Consider the following 15662-nt stretch of genomic DNA (forward strand, 5'->3'; position numbering starts at 1 on the left):
TGATTTATGCTTTGCCTCACCATCACAGAAATGAATGAGTTCCCACTGTAAGTAAAGCCAGCTCTAACGCCTGCCCACACCAGCGCCGGGCCTCCAGGAAAACTCGCTCAACCCTTTAAGTGTTTCTGATACGAAGAATCCCTACGAAATCAAAATGTGACATCAGGCACAAGAATAAGTAAGAACAATTATCAGTTTTTTCAAAACCTATAAGAGGTATAACCCCATTTTTTAATAAACTTATAATGCAGGCTCTGATGTGTGTTCACAAATACCTTAAGTGAAAATATTCCGTCATTTTCAATCTAGCCTTACCAAATGTCAAGCTTTTTCTACATTGAGCAAATTTCCTTCTATACAAACGTGCCTTAAAAAAATTAAGTACAATTTTGGTGGAACAGACGTAGCAGCTTGTTGTTGCTGGTTCCTTTGATTGCAGGTTAGAGGTGAGCTGATTAGATCAGCACACCTGAGCAAAGTAACCTGACTGCTTTACTCTCATCAACCTTCAGGTTTCCTCTTTAATTCAACCGGCCAACTATCCTTTGTTGTGTAGAAGAGTTCCTGCTCCCTTTGTTCTGTGTAAGGATGGGTATCGTTAAGATTTTATCCATAGTACTCCTCTCATCCATACTCCTCATCGATACTTTTCTGTGTGAAAACAAGGAAGGAGAAGACAAATAAGAAACTAAAACAATATATTTTAACGTCATTTGCAACGCTAAAAAAAAATAATCAAGAAAAAAAAAATGTATCTTTGTATTATAACATACACTTTAAGGTAACAACTTAAATAAACAAAGAAGTAAAATACAGAGTTTGTCAAATAGGAAACAATGATGTATTTTCATTAATTTTACGTTGTCATATTTTTATCATTATTGCGGCACCATATGAACTTTCAGCCTCTTATTATTCTATGATCATTGTTTTTTTATTCATTTTCTCCCTCCTTTTTATTCAAATTTTATGCACTTTTCTTTGATGACTAACACTTTAGTCACGTGCTCCACATGTGTACCGCTAGCATGCACACCTGTTAACACAACAGCGATGTCTTGCTTGAACGGTCAAGCGCGGCCCACCTCTCTGCTTGAATCTGGTGTATTTTAGCGTTGTGTTGGAGCAGGTGACTACTTTGGAAACATACAGCCACACTTTGGACCTTTTTGCTGCAGGCCGCTCTGCCATCCGCATGCGTGTGTTGTCGCCGTCAGTGGAGAAAGACACACGTGTCTGATTGAGGGTGTGTGAGCAACCCCTCCCCTCTGCACTGGAGATGCAAAGTAAAAAGCAGTTAGGAGAAAGTGGGAGGTGGTCTGTCAGCCGTGTCCACGCTGTTGTCACGCCGGTTCGCCAGAACTGTTAAGTAATACCGCTGAGGCTGAAACTTATCAGTCTGGTAAAAATTGATGATGTACCACCGGTTTTGGTACAGTATCCCTATTTTTATGTATATGGACTCTCACCTTTTCATAAGGATTTTGTTTGATAAAAAAAATTGGGGGCTTGTCCGTGATCATACCAAACATCTGATCAATGTGTATTTAAGGCAAATAAATATGCTTTATTCTCAGTTTCTTAATAAATAAATCAGTGTATTAGAATCTAACAAAGACAACAATAAAGCTTCCTCCTTTGCATTGTCTCTGCTTCGTGTCCAATGATATAAAAGAGTCTGGAGTTTTGTCAGGTGGTCCTAGTTGAAAATTATTCATGTCAAACTTCTCACAATCCCAACTGAGGACGTAAACGTAAAGGAAAGGTACGAGTGCACTCTTCTATGGGACATTAGTCAGTTTGGCAGAATTGTTCCCACTTCATGAATCCACTTACAAGAAGTGTAAAAAAGAAACAGGAGGAGGTCATTTTCATTCCTGTGGTGCTAAAGCTTATAAGATTTAATCTAAAAACATAGACAGGTTGCTATCCCCAACTGAGGAACGCCTTGTCTCTTTCAAAATGTTGACATGAAAGCTGCACGATGTAGTCAGAAAACCTACGCCAACTAGCTTTTCTACCAACAATAAGGTAGAATCTTAGTTTATGCGCAAATGGGGAATCTTTTGGGATTGTTTTATTTAAATTGTGCAGAATTTTGGGTTTAATTTAAGTCATTTTAAAGTCTCACTGATCAAGTTTTGATTTATTGTAAAAGTGTCCCCAGTGGTCTTTTAATTATGATTAAACCCTTTTTAGCCTAAATCAAAAAACCTCTGTTATTTTCAAGAACATAGTTTCAGCAGAGCAGCAGTAGTTTATAAGAAATTTACCTCACAGCTGCGGGCGGGACCGCTGGCGCAAAGGTACCCTGACACCCCCTGCTGAGAGCTCGGAGCAGGCAGCTTGTGGCCTCATAAATATTCTATGTCACAAATTCTGTAAGCTTTTTTCCCCCTTCATCTGCTCCTGATTCACAACTGTAAGAATCAAGAAAAACTCAGCAAATGCAATTCTGAGCTTCATTTTCTTAATATATGGGCTTTATCATCAGAAAACTGCCACAAGAAGATTTTCACTGCTTAACTTCCACTTTGAGAATGTTTAAGACCCACTCTGATGAAATATTGTTTTTGGTGACCATTTACTAAACTATTGTACACCCATGTTTTACTTTATTTTATAGTTTCCTTATTTAAATAATTTCACCCCCAGTAACCCTTGTGCTATCTTAGATGACCCCACCCTTACTTTGACGTGTTCTCCCTACCATGACAAAGGTGGATAAAGGTGGAACGATTTCATGTAATCCATGGACACCAGTGAAGATCACAAATCATTGAAGAAAAAAGGTTCAGAGCACTGTCTAGTGGGTCTAGATGACCCAACTCCCAGTGGTAAAGTGCCTAGGATAGCACAAGGGATAAAGAATTGGACATGACAATCTGGCATTTTCTGGAGTGTTATCTGCCCTAAAAAAGTGCTTAAAAAAACTACTTTCAAAAAAAAAAATTTCAATAAAGTTAAAGAATCAAACACCCAAGGTACACGGGGGCCCGCTTCCCCCTGCAGTGGATGGGGTAGGAGACAGAATTTATTTAGAAGCAACTGTGTAAAGATCTTTATGTAAAACTGCTTACTGCTGGAAAATAACATTGGTTCAGACAGCTTTTATGTTCTGAATTTACAGTTGGTTATCATCAATGTAAAATTTTAGTTCGACTTTTGTATGCATTAAATCATTCACTAGCATAACATGTCAGCAGCTCAGAACTCAAAGACGTCCAAACTGATTGATACTCCTACAAATCCAGCAATGAAGAAACAGACAAGTTAATGAAAGGAAGGCATCACATCATCAAGTCAGGAGTTTAATGACAGATTTAGACTTTCTGGATTGATAACTCACCATTTAGAAGGCAAAGAATGATTTATTTTGTCCTAGTTCATTTCTATGAGCAGCTATGAGATGGGTCATGATTTTGCTCTTTCTGTAGCTTCCTGATTTATGCACCTATTCAGCTGGTAGCATTTAATCTGTCTGGGTTTATGATGAAGATTCTTCACTTTTATGGAAGGTTTTGGAATATTGTTTGCTGCCGGTTCCTGGTGTTTTGCAGACCTTCTGCTTGATGTGGATGTGTGAACGCTGGAGCAACTATAGTGAGCTGTCGTCTTCACACCATTCTGCACTCTTTTTCTGCTGAAGAATGATGATGATGATGATGATGAAAGACAGAAAATGAAGCTTAAAGCACTAAAAGCATTCAAAAAATTGTATTTGATACACATAAAATACACAAAAATAAATAAATCTATGCGTGTCTATGTTTTTATGGCTGGCATCATGGCTTAAAACTGTGTGGCTGGACAGCTCCAATATTGCTCACCATTGCTCATTACTGCTTATTTTATTTTTTCTACACTGGTGATGTTCTATTGGGGGTATAAGGGGCTGTAAGCTAGCAGGAGAGCCTGTAAATGGAGAGCTCTCAGCAACAGAAAGGGGAGGGGGGGAGGGGTTGCTCCATGTCAACAATCCCACCCACAACTCAAGAGGTGAATTTCTAATGAATTCCTGCCGCTCTGCAGAAATTTAGGCCCAAAAAATGACACAGCTTTTTTAATTTGGGCCAAAAAACGGCAAAATCATAATTAAAAGGTCACTGGGAACACTTATTAATTAAATCAAAAGATGATTGGACATGCAGCAACTATCATTTACGACGGAGTATTAGGGCCACCAAAAAAAAAAAAAAAAAGTAAAATTACGACATTTTATCGTAAATTTACGAGAACAAAGTCATAGATTAACAAGGAGAAAACACCGAAGTTGTCTGTTTATCGGAGCCTAGCTTGAAGATGAAAGATGTGGAGCCTTTTGTGAAGCTTACTTCCAGGTTTATTATCGGTTTAAACAAAGAGATTCTGAACCTTTGGCGACTCAAAATCAGATTATTGTCAGTGGAGCCGGCTTTCCGGGGTTCAGTGTCAGTAAAGCGGAGTTTCAAATGTAAAATAAAGAGCTCAGAGACACGTTTGGGTGTAGAGGATCGCTGCAGCTTTTATTCTCCTTTTCATTCACAAACCCTGAAGTTCATCTGTCACCTTACCTCATGAACCTGTCATCAGATCCGAACACCAATGCGGAAGTAAACGTCCCGTTATATCATCAAACAACAAAGATGAATGAAAATAGTCTATTATATATTAAAAGTGATCCTCCTCCTCAGACGGAAGCGTCACACAAACGTAGAGATCTTGTTTTGGGTGGAGGAAGAAAGGATTGAAGTGGAAAGCTGCAGGGACACCGATGGCTTCATCGGGCTGCAGGGATCCTGCAAACCAACCATCAATAAATAAAACTTTAATAAATTGTAAATCAAACAAATGAGCTTCCAGATATTTGGAACGTTCAAGCTCATTCAGCTCACCTGTTCAACTGAGTTTAGTCGGTCTGCTCTGTTGCTGCGCGGCCTTCACCTGCTGCTCTGCATGCTCACTTCCATTTAATATCGTAAATTTACGAGTTTTTTTCTCATAAATTTACGACTTAAAATCTTGTAAAATTACGAGTTTTTTTCTCATAAATTTACGAGTTTTTATCTCATAAATTTACGAGATAAAAACTCGTAATTTTACTTTTTTTTTTTTTTTGGTGGTGGTTTTTTTTTTTTTTTTTTTGGTGGCCCTAATACTCCGTCGTAATCATTTGTTAGACAGGGTTTAGAAAAAATGACAAAAAAACAATTCATTTTTATTTTTCGACCTCTAAGGGATAAAATTGTTTCCTAGCACAGACAGCCGTTCCAAACAGTTGTTTTCATTTTTGCATGCGTGGAAACTAAATTGCTGCTCGGAATAAAAGTCCAAACTCATATCCGTGCTCCTGACTGTAATCATCTTCCACAGCAGTCTTCACTCCTCTTTCCATTTCCACTCTTTGTCCGTCACGTCTTCCGTCTCCTGCAACTCTCAGCACTTCTGCATCTCCAATTATTTGACTGACGTGACAAATGATGTCCCCCGAGACCCCCTTCAACAAAGGAGGAAAGCTGTCAGGTGAGGCAGGCGGCTGCCCGGACACCTCAACCCCGCCGATGTTTTTCTGCCTAAATCAGGGCATCGCTACACAAAATGACCACAAGGGTCAATTATTCATGGACTTCTTTTCCACGGCTGACAGCGTGTCAGTACAGATGTGTGCTCATAAAGATTTCAGGCTGAACTTCCAGCCACTAAAATATTAACGGTCTCCCAGGTGGGACTGCAGCACCTGAAAAGGATCATGATTCTTCTGAATGCCGGTGTGAGGCATTCACAGGCAGACTGAGAGCACGGGGTGAGGAGAAATGAGCTCCTTCTGAAGTTAAATGACTCATTTTATGAAGTTTTCATAAAATTCATAGAAAATATTTAAAAAAAGGTGATGAATTTCAGGCTAAGAACCTCTGGGGCCTTTCAAAACTGGCTGCAATTTGCTTTTTTATTTTTTGCATCATGTAACGTTTTAATGAATATTTTGTTTCCAGCCGTACAGTTTAGATCCAGATTCCAGCTCAGACAAGGAAAACAAAGACGTCCATGGATTCATTTATCTACAAATGGATGTGTGAGAATGGGGTGGAGCAGGGAGCTTGATCCATTTTTGCACTTTATTTTCTGTTTGCATTTCGTTTCAATATTTTTTTGCTTTGATCTGTTTTTTGTTGACTTAGTTTTTTTTCGTTTTCAGCACCATACATTGAACCGAGGACAACTCAAACTGCTTCACGGCCGCGTAAACTTCCATTATCGGTGGCGTGAGGTTGAATTTTTTCCACAATTTAAATTTGAATCTCAAGTTAAGGTATGTTATTTTTTTATGTTTTTTTTTCATCCAGAGCATTAAAATTTCATGACTTTTCCAAAACTTTACAGAAGACTATTTCAAATGTTCACAAACTTTTAAACGACCTAGAAATTGCATTTTTAATTACCAAAACTTTTCCAGGATTTTAAAGACCCTACGAACCCTTTTTAGCATAAACACTTTTTTTTTTATAAACTAAAAATGTCAAAATAAGTTTTAGAAATCATCCATCCCCCTTCAGAACCTGCTGATTCGCTTTCAGGGATAATTTCCTTTCAGGGTCACAAGGCTGCTGGAGCCTATCCATGCTACTACTGGGTGAAGGTGGGAACAGGTCACCAGGGTCACACATTCACTCAGATTCACACCTCGGCTCAATTTAGTCTTAGTTAACCTCTGAAGCCTGTTGGGAGGAAACTGGAGATCCTGCAGAAAACCCATGAATGCACAGAACATGCAAACTCCACACAGAAAAGTCCCAGCTGGGATTTGAACCAGGTTCTTCTCACTGTGAGGAAAGAGCGCTAACCACTACACCAGTGTGCGGTCACTTTTGAAATTAAACAGTTAAGTGCAAACATATATAGTAAAGTACTAACAACTGATTTTTTTCTTTTCTCTTATAAATGATAGCAGTTTGTCATATTTCATAAATTTATTAAAAGCAAAAAATTTAAAGTTCTTATATTTTATTTGGCAATGATAGGCATATTACTTCATTTGTTTTTATTTATTTTCCATAAAAATTCCTTTTTTTCTCTATTTCATAATTTTCTTTTTGCACTTTGAGGCCACTGCTCATTAGCGGATTGGGCAGAGTCCTGTCTGAGGTGAGCATGTTGAGCATGGTGGGTGGGGTGGGGTGGGGTAGCTGTGGGATGCACAGCAGCCATCATGAACTTTGTGTGGGCAGGAAGAGCGACAAGCTTCGCCTGTCTCACTCCATCAGCACTGCAGGCTGCTCTGCAAAGTGGCACTTCTGCTGATGGATGACTAACGGTGGACACACACATACACACATACAGCGACACTGACACTATATGTGATCCTACATACCTGTACACCGCAGACCTCACTCCTGCTCTCTCCAAGCCACCGCACACGCAAACACCCCCAACCCCTCCCACACACTTCCTGTGTAACCTGCTGAAATGTCACGGTATATTTGTCCCTGCAGATCCTGTCAGTGGTGAGCTCTCGCGTCTGGTAACAACCTCTTAATGAGGGAATGCCTGAATTCTCCTTAAATCTCTCATGCTGACTGATTACAGATTTTTTCACATAGTTTGTAGGACACTTGACCAAAAAAAAGGTGGGAACCTTTAAAAAAAAAAAAAAAAAAAGTATTTCTGCAAAATAAAAATTTGCCAACTGTTCATTTAAAGCTACCGTCATGTAAAAGCCCATTCTTAAAAACACGCATCTGGCATATGGTGTTCACACTGGAGAAGCAGGGGGGGCTTCTTCTTCTTTTTCTACTGTTTACTAGCGTAACACCTACAGTTGGAAGAGATTTGGTGTGAAATGTCAAAGCAGTGTAAATCTGGGGAATCTTTCTCTAGGCTTTTTTCTTTCACAGCTCTATTCTGATATGAAAGACTTGGTTTCATGGGATACCGGCCGGGAACAAACTGCAGTTATTAATTCATCCCTCGTGGTCAGTTAGCAAATACTTGGCACTTTTGTGAATTACCTGTAGAAACTTGCTTAGCGACGTGAGTGTTATGAACTCAGAAGCCCGAAACTCATGAATACATGCATTTACATTTATTTGTAATTGGAATTGGTCGGCTGAAGACGCGCTGCCAGGGGCTCTGTGAACGTAGCTCCAGAGCTAAAGTGCATTAAGGAGGAGGGGAAATTTGACAACACTTAGCCCATTCACATTCTTTTGCTTATCGTAAATTTAGCTGATTCTGTCACAGAGAAAAGCAGCTTTGTGCTCATATTGAACACTCCATGCAAAGCCCCTTTTGTATGCGTCAGAGTCCGTTAGAATCATGTTAATTGCGTAAACACGTGGTCTGCATCGTCAGCCGTCTCTCTTAGATGCAGCAGATGACAACCAGCATATACATCTAAAACAAATCATTTGTATGTTTTATTAACTTTTTAAGTTATTAACAATTTACTTTAGTAATGTAATTCATTTCGCTGCAAAGCCGATATGAGAAGTCACTGGTCCTATGAGTAAGAATCGGGCGATTCCCAGTGATCGCGTAAATGGTTGAAGAGTCACAATATGTCACAGAATATGTGTTATTTAGGTGTCGGCAGCAAAAGTTTTGGTGTTAAAGGTTAAGTTACTTGCTTATTGCTTAATTAGCTGAAGAAGCTGAACATGACAAAAATGGTGCAAGAAAGAGGATTGAGAACATGTGATTGCTGCAAAAAAGTATTTTAGTCATTCCAAAAATTGAAGTTAGACAGATGACTTCAGTCACAGAATGTAAATAATTTAAATAAAAAATACGATTTTATGATCTTTATATAGTTCAAAAGGCATAAAAGTGAACAAAAGTAAAAAAAGAATTGGAAGTTTTCTAAATCATACTTTTCTAAATCAAGTTTTCTAAATCAAAGTTGAAACAGGTGGACGAAGCAGAGTTATATGCAGTTAGCATTGATTGTATACGACAACTGGGAATGATGTAAGGATGACCCCTCTGTCAGCCAAAAAAAATAAAAAATCAAACATTTCCACTTTCTGCTGGTCACTCGTTATTTCAGAACAAAGTCTAGTTTTTTTCTCCAACTTTAACACCTTTACAAAAACCTTTTTGCTGCCATCTTACAAAACAAATGCCTGAGTCTTTAGTTTCATCCAGCAACAGTTTGGTTTATCTCCATCTCTAAATAGACATTTTGTTCACGTTTCCCAGCAAATGCAGCTCCTCCATCCGGACACAAACCCTCCGCTGTGACGTTGTCCAGGTCAGACCAAACCCAAACACATGCCATCCTCTGCGGTGCCGACCGCCTGCCGGATCCCATCATGACAACATGTTTGGGTCTCCAGCATTTTCCGCTGGGTACCAGCCAACCGTTTCCGTTCTACCTGGGCGGAAACCCGAGTCTAAACAGGACTATTTGATGCACCCAGGTGTCTCAAACGTTCCCAGGAAACACAAAGCAGTGTCGCCGCGGCGCCTTTGATGCCGAGGGCACTTGGAAGTGTTTTTCCCTTCGAGATTGATGATCTGTAATTAAGTGTAAGATCAGAAGCAGCTCTGGCACAAGGAGCCGTTCCTGTTCAACATCCGAATGGGACTTTTTCGGCCACAAAGGAGAAACTTTCTGCATTTGAGAGCAGATTTTCAATGGTTCTCCATGTTTCAAAGTATGTTTCCTATGCTACAGTCAGCTGAACAACAAGGAAGACACCCTGGTTACGTGCGGAAATATCTCTAGGACTTGTTGATGGACCTTGAGCATAAACAGATGTTTATACTCTGGGGGAGAAAAAACAAGTATTTCTGGTTTTATTTGACATCTGAAGTGAATAAGATTCATCAGGAACTTTGTCCAAGAGCGTTCACGTTAAATGCATAAGTAGTCACTCGACCACGATGGAGACGGCACACCAGCTGAACTAAACGCACTTCAGGTGGAAACTGAACCAACGCAGGGAGGAAGGTCCTAAATGGACTTGAGCTGCTTCCAGTAAATGTCATCAGAATGGGGGAACGTTTAACCTTTCAGACCAACAGCTTTTGAATTCCCACTCTGATCATCTTTTGATCCGTTGTAAAACCCTTCCCAGTTGTCTTTTGATTATGAATATGCTTTCTTTAGACACATTTATTTTTAAACTGTCATTTTCAAGGTCATAGTTTCTGCAGAGCAGCAGGAGTTCACTAGAATTTCCCCTGAGTTGTGAGTGCAACCATTGGCAGGGAGTAAGCCTCTTCTCATTTCCCATCATCCCTTTGTTTACACTTTCTCTTGCTAGCTTACAGCCCCTCACAACCCCAACCTGACATCAGCGATGCCAATAAAGCTCATGTAATAGGTGTAAAACAAAACCAGCACATTCACAGAAAACTATCATCGGTGTGTGTAGCTCGAATGCACTGGCATCCATTCTACCAAATGCGATTAGCCCGACACACGCCGTCTTATTAAGATGACTTTATGACTACTGCTGCCAGCAGATTTTCAGGGAGGGAGCACTATTTGGCATAAAAAAGGCTTCTACTGCAGATTTCCATGAGAATTTTTCATAAACCAAAGCAGAATTGAGTTTGTTTATTCCTATAATCTGCTTTGTTTTGGGAGGTGTAAAGGCTCAGGAGAACACTGCAGAAACTCCATGTGTGAAAGCTGAAGCTCCTCACTGAAGATGATGGAGTGTATTAAAGCGCAGAAGGGAACTGATGAAAGCTTAAAGTTCCTGGTTTTGGGCTATATTAGCTAAAGAAGTAGAAGATAGCCACAAAAATAGAGCTTAATTAATGTAATAAACTGATATTAACAGCAAAAGTTGCCAAGTGAAAGTTGGAAATTAATTTAATCAATGAAAGCACAGAATTGATCAAAAAAGGAAAATAAATGTGACCATAGTAAGTAAAGCTACAAATATTAACTGCTGTAACTGCCCAGATGAAATGTGTGTTGTTTATATGACCTGTATGTCGTTCAACACCTTCATTTTCATGATACAGGTGAAAGAGAGAAATAAGGCTGCTGGTTTATTACCGATTACCTGGTTCAGGTGAGTTCATTCAATCAAGAACTGGATCCCTGCTGTATGAAAACAGACTTTAGGGTGGATGGAAGAACCATTTTAAGATTTTTGAAGTTTTTCTTTTGTTTGTTTGTTTTGTTCCGTTTCATGTAAAATTGTTTTAATGAGGAATCTATAATAAAAATGGATTAGATTTATCTGCGCTTTTCCAGATGCTCAAAGTGCTTACAATGTGTCCATTATTCATTCACTCCCATTCATACTTGGTGATGGTAGCTACTGATGTAGCCACAGAGGCGTGGCTGCCAGTTTGGGCCTACAGCCATCACCAGGACATTCATGCACATTCACACACCAGTGGAGCCACACTGGAGGCAAAGACAGTGAAGTGTCTTGCCCAAGGACACGACAGTTGACTGGGGGGAACCGCCGACCCTTTGACCATTAAACGACCTGCTCAACCGCCTGTGCCACTGTGGCCCTATTGTTGTTGTTTAGGTCAGAAACCTACGCACCATCATTGACTGTTTAAGGGAACTGGACTGAGTGCCCCCTCCCCCATATCATTCCAAACAGGAAGTACCTGCTGGCTCCAAGAAGCCAAAATCCCATAGACTTCTATAATAAAACAAATAGCGATTACTCACTCATTATTTTTTCCTATTTTTCTTTTCATGATAGCCTGTTTCTTCTGTAGGGCATGTTGATCAAGTTCTAAACTGACCAATAAAATGCAATAAAAAGCATGTGGTCTCACGTGGAATGTTCGGGAGGTTTGATTGACAGATACTCCCAAATAAGCTTTCAAGTGGAAGGGGTGTGGCCTTCCAACAAGCTCGCTCCTGATTGGTGAGAAAGTTTAAGTTTATTTTAAATACGTGCGACCAACGACAAAATCCAGCCTTGGAAACTCTTTAAATAGGTGCTGGCAACTCAGCAGTGTGCCATGTTCTCTTCTCCAGCACCTGCGCTTGTGCACGCTGGACGGGGCAGGTCATGCTCTCCTGGGCCGCTGTGACATCACAATGGCTCATTAATATAAACAGATTGATTGACAGTGATTTAAAAGAAGATATACTCAGAATTACAAAAATGAAGTGGTTTTGTTTTCTTTCATGAGAAAAAAGCCATAAGTACGTGGCAAAAACTCAAAAACATGATTTTCATCGGAGGGGGACTTTTGGTGGGAGAACTCAGACAATTGGTGGCCGACTAAATACTTTTCCTAACTAAAATAAACACGCTGAGCGGGCAATCAGCTCTCTACTCCGCTCCATTATGATGCATCCTCTTGTAGGCGAGGAGATTCTATCAGATCTGGACTCTGGCTCAAACTGTACAGCGGGATAGTTCCAATATTGCTCGCCATTTTTGTTGCTCTGGTGATGTCAGGTTGTGGGTGTGAGGGGCTGTAAGCTAGCAGGAGAGTGTGTAAACAGAGAGCTCTCAGTTATGGGTGATGGGAAGGAGGGGGTTGCTCCACTCAAACAGTCCCAGCCACAACTTAGAGGTGAATTTCTGATGAACTCCTGCCGCTCTGCAGAAACTAGGTCCTAGAAAACAGCACAGAATTAGGGATTTTGGCTGAAAATGACACTCATAACTCAAAGACCATTGGGAACACTTTTACAATAGATCAAAAGATGATCAGAGTGGGATTTGAAGAAGTCAAAGGAAGGAACAGGAAACAAGATTATCCTCTACAGCAGGCCATTCATCCGCCCAGAATTCACAACAAAAACTGCACGGTTGCAATAAAACCTTCACTGAAGCTGCCATTTGTAATAAAGTGAACGTCCTTCCATTCCTTTGCTTTGGTTAGTAAAACACTGAAAGGACAAAAGTGAGGCCCAGCATGACACCCAGAGGGAGGCTTTTTACTGCTTCATTATTTAAAAATACATTTTTGTTTCAATTAAAAGAGTTTCTCCATCTCCTCTCTGGTTTCATTTGCTGCTGATGAGTTCCTTCTCACAAACCTCCTCCTCCCATAAACGGTTTGACTCTTCTAAATACACGCAGTTGATCTAAACAACCAGAAGTGTGGGATGCTGCCTCTGCGAGCAGATGTAACGGCTTAACCCCGCGACCTCCCAGCCGTCCTGGAGGAGCAAATAAAACGTCAGTATCCGGCCTCGCAGCCCCTCCTCCTCCTCCTCCAACAGTTCCACTTCCTTCTCACTGCTCTGCTCTTCCACATGTGCAGTCGTGCTGCTGAAAAGCATATTCCAAACACGTGCACGAGCCCAACCGGCTGACTACTGCAGTACGATTAGAAAAGCAACAGGCGTTAAACTGGCAAATAAAGAAAATAAATGAAATATCTACAATTTGAACAAGCAGAGGCATACTAAAGCAGTTAAGGGATAGTCGGATTCTGCAGCCGCCCAATCATAAAAAGTAACTGCTGTCTGAATTTGTGTTTTCTTAATGTCCACATTTGTGAAAAAAAATATATACAAAATTTTAATTCCATCATTTTAATTCCATCATAAACAAGAGCACACTCCTGGCTGTATTGAAAGGGAATTCAACCCTGGAGGGGAATGTATTTTTTATTTTGAGAAGGAAATTATAGCTTGAAAGCAAACATCACCTTAAAGACCCACGTTGATCATCTTTAGTTCTTTTTTAAAGCGTTCCCAGTGGTCTTTCAATTATCATTATGCTGTTTTAGCCTCTATCAAAAACCCTGTGTTGTTTTCTAGGACATTTCTGCAGAGCAGCAGGAGTTCAGTTGAAATTTACCTCTGGGACTGTTGCCATGGAGTAAGCCTGCACTCATTTCCCACCTTTCTTTTGTTTTACGTACTCTCCCACTAGCTTACAGTCCCAACACACCCAGAACCTAGCACTGAAGGTGCAACAAAAATGGTGAGCAAGACTGGAGCTATCCAGCTGTACACTTTTGAGCGACATATCAACTCAGACAAGGAAAACCAAAGACGTACGTGGATCTTTTAATCTACAAGGATGCATCACAATGGAGCAGTGCCCAGCGTATTTTATACATCTCTAATTCGATTTTTTTTTGTAGTTTCTCATCTGATCCTGATTCACAATGATTTGAATTTTAAAAAATACTCAGAAATGCAAGTTTAATCTTAAATTTCTTTATACATGTCCTCCATTACCAGAAAAAAAATACATATTCTCATCGGAGGGGCTCTGTGAGAACTTTTCTCAATGGGGACTTTTTTTTAAAGAAACAGAAAATCCATCTTGGATTGTTTTTTTCCCACCACAAACTGCTGGAGAACTCGCTTTACTCAAACCTGGTTCCTCTGCTCTGACATGCGCAACAGGTGATCGCAGCGCAGAGAGAAAAAAAAGACAACCTCACACCTGGAAGCGGAGATGGAGCCACTGCATGATGATGTGATGGGGAATGTTTCAATAAGACCTCTCAAAGGCGAGGTCATGGCATATGTGCCTCAACAACATCTCCAACTGCTCCAGCTTTCCAAAGTAGACTTTGTGTACTCACACAAACGCGTGGTAGACGAAAGCCCACTCCCTCGGTCTCTCCAGCACGTTGTACAGGCAGTTCTGCAGCCGGCGGTAGCGCGCGTTCCTGCGGCCGCTCTGCGCGCTGTACGTCAGCGGCTTCCCTAGCAGGCTGAGCCGCGCGCCCTGCTTCCTGTCCGGCCCCGCCGCACCTGCCGCCCCGGCGCGCAGCAGCCCGTCCCCGGCCCGCGCCGCGCTGTTCATCGCCGCTCTGCCGGACTCCACATCCTTCAGGGGGTACTCCTGCGTCCGCTTTCCCGCTGCGGTCTTCATCCAGAGCCCCGTACCGCCGCCCTCCTCGCCGGTGGAGCTTCGCGGCATGGCATCACCGGTGCGGGCGTTGGGGTGCGCTGGGCGACCTGGAGACTCTCACATGGAGAACGGCGCTCCTCCTCCGAAAGGGCGTCTTTACTTCGACTTATTAAAATAGTTTTAAAAAAAATAATTAATTAAACAGGGGATATTCTACTCAGAGCGCCTCACTGGCGCAGCCTGGTTCGGGACACTTTGGGCCGTCTGCGCGGAGCCGGAGAGGAGTTGAGTTATGAAGGAATGGATCCATGGAGATGTCTGCGAGGGGAGGGCTCTCTCAGCCGCCCCCACCCTCTTCATCTCCTGAACCGGAGCGCTGAGGAGTGAGGGCGCGTCGCACACCTGATTGAGCTGTGCGTGCGCACCTGCGGAGGGACCCACACCGCGGTGACGCAGAATTCACACGCAAAAAGCTGCACAAAATCTTACACTTTAACCGTTGAAAATAACATGTGAAGATCTGTTCTGCACATTCCTTCACAGTTTGATTTAATGCATTTAATGTGATTTTTAAATAAAAGAAATTGTACTGTAATGTATTCAAAATAAAAGTTTTAATTTGGTTCTGCTCAGAACCAAACACATCCACTTTACGTCACAGAGTGAACGGGCTGACGGGAAAATATCATATTTACATTTCATGGCTATGTTTGTAGTACTTTTGCACCAGAACACGTTTTTTAAATAAAAAAAACTCTTTAATTCTTGTTCACGCGCTTCATTCACAGTAATGCTTTGTTGTACAAGCCTGACCTCTGCTGGACAGCTTTGGTATTGCTGTATTACAGCAAACCACGATGGAACAAAACAGGCTGAAGACAAAAACTACAGCACAGTTAAACTGAAAAATCACTGGTAAAACAT

The 15662-nt window shown here is 41.2% G+C and overlaps 1 protein-coding gene across 2 annotated transcripts in view; it reads right to left on the reverse strand.

The window, feature by feature from the left end:
• LOC101161745 (potassium voltage-gated channel subfamily KQT member 5) overlaps nucleotides 1-15200 on the reverse strand; it is a 123583-nt gene extending 108383 nt beyond the window's left edge. For both annotated transcript variants that reach the window (XM_023963283.1, XM_023963282.1), the window contains exon 1: nucleotides 14467-15200. In XM_023963283.1, the coding sequence (XP_023819051.1) occupies nucleotides 14467-14807 (341 nt within the window). In that variant the 5' untranslated portion in view covers nucleotides 14808-15200. The remainder of the gene's footprint in view (nucleotides 1-14466) is intronic.
• Between the last annotated feature and the right edge of the window lie 462 nt (nucleotides 15201-15662).

This window comes from Oryzias latipes, chromosome 15, assembly GCF_002234675.1.
Source record: "Oryzias latipes chromosome 15, ASM223467v1".
In the NCBI taxonomy this organism is placed as follows: Eukaryota; Metazoa; Chordata; class Actinopteri; order Beloniformes; family Adrianichthyidae; genus Oryzias; species Oryzias latipes.